At 55.6% G+C, this 1,612-nt stretch overlaps 1 gene segment (V, D, J or C); it reads left to right on the top strand.

The window, feature by feature from the left end:
* Positions 1 to 267: 267 nt before the first annotated feature.
* Positions 268 to 1,612, top strand: part of LOC104494524 — a gene marked incomplete at its 5' end in the record, with an annotated part of 2,705 nt that continues 1,360 nt past the window's right edge. The window contains 1 exon segment of the V gene segment in view: positions 268 to 613. Coding sequence covers positions 268 to 613 — 346 coding nt within the window.

Below are 1,612 nucleotides of genomic sequence, written 5' to 3'. Positions count from 1 at the left end.
GAATGTCCTCCCTTTCATGTTCCACGGCTCTGGAGGTGACTTTGTGTCTGGGAATCACTGTCCCTGTCCCTCCTGACTTCACAGTTTGGCATTGTCAGCCCCTCCACTGCTTCTTGCTGCTGCTGCTGCTGCTGCTGTCATCCCGCTGCTGCCAGAGCTGCCCCTGTGACAGGATGGATTCTGCTGCCCAGTGCTCCCCAAATTTATCTCTGACGACGTGCAAATCTGTTTTGCTGTGACTGTTGTTCCCTGACCAACTGTCTGGAGTGTTCTGTGCTGCTGGGGCACTGGCTGACCCCCATCTTCTCCCCTCTCTCCTCTCCCTCTGCAGGTTCCCTGGTCCAGGCAGCACTGACTCAGCCGTCCTCGGTGTCAGCAAACCCAGGAGAAACCGTCAAGATCTGCTGCTCTGGAAGCAGCAGTGGCTATAGCTGGTTCCAGCAGAAGACACCTGGCAGTGCCCCAGTCACTGTGATCTACTACAATGACCAGAGACCCTCGGACATCCCTGCACGATTCTCTGGATCCCAGTCTGGCTCCACGGGCACGTTAACCATCAGTGGGGTCCAAGCCGAGGACGAGGCTGTCTATTACTGTGGTGCTCAGGATGACAGTGCTGATCAGCTTCCTGGTGTCCTTCCCGCAGGGTGGCCGTGGCTGGGCGCTCTGGGTGGCGGTCAGTGTCTGCTGTGCGTAGTGCCAGGGATCCTCCTGGTGCTGCTGTAGGATGTGGGAGTGACGCAGCTCCTGGTCACGCAGACCTGTGGTGAGGCTCGTTGCTCCTGCCCTCAAGTTGTCTTGTCCTGTGGCCCAGAGAAGCTGTCGGAAACCCTTGCCGTCATCTCTGGGCATCCTGCTCTAGTCCCTGGGCTCCCTTCCAGTTCAGGGCTGATGCCCCCCTCTTGTGGTGATGGCAGCTGTGCCAAAGGGCCCTGTGTCTGTGTGAGAGGCTGTCCTCTGTGAGCACGCGGTGCCTTGGGCTGGGTGTCACGCAGAAGCCTTGGTGGTTGTGTCATGGGCTGGAGGTGTTGTAGGAGGTGGTGGAAGCTGTGGTAGAGGTGAGGCACAGCATGAGCAAGGACCATGCTGGGCTCTGCTCGGTTCCTCCAGTGCTGTCCGTGACGGCCTTCTCGTCCCCACGTGGTGTCAGTGTGGCCCTGCTCCACAGACCCGAGGATCAGGGCAGTCAGGAGGCAAAGGGCTGGGGACAACCGGGTGCCACTGTGCAACTCCCTGGTGTGAGGAGGAAAGAAAGGGATGTTGTTCTTGCATCTAAAAGGCATTGATAAGGGATACTGCTCTGGCATCTCAAAGGAACTGATAAGAGAAACAGGAGACAGTCCTGCAAGATAAGAAACCAGAAGACAATCCAAGAGAGAATGAACAAGATAACCGGCTGTAAAATCTTGAATGTGTCAAACTGGGCTTTACTAAGATGGAAGGGCCTGTGGGAGCAGCACTGCGCTTGCTTAATAGGCTGTTGAATATTACTTTCTCCTCCTAGGGGAGGCGTAAGTTCAAGTTAATGAGACATGTGATGCATGAAATTGTATGATCCAATGTTACCTGTAACATGTAATAGGCGTAACGGGTAAGTCTGTAAGCCTTGGAG

Source organism: Buceros rhinoceros, unplaced genomic scaffold, assembly GCF_000710305.1.
Source record: "Buceros rhinoceros silvestris isolate BGI_N320 unplaced genomic scaffold, ASM71030v1 scaffold36225, whole genome shotgun sequence".
NCBI classification, from domain to species: domain Eukaryota; kingdom Metazoa; phylum Chordata; class Aves; order Bucerotiformes; family Bucerotidae; genus Buceros; species Buceros rhinoceros.
The sequence above is the reverse complement of the archived record's forward strand: the minus strand, read 5'-3'. Positions and strand labels throughout refer to the sequence as shown.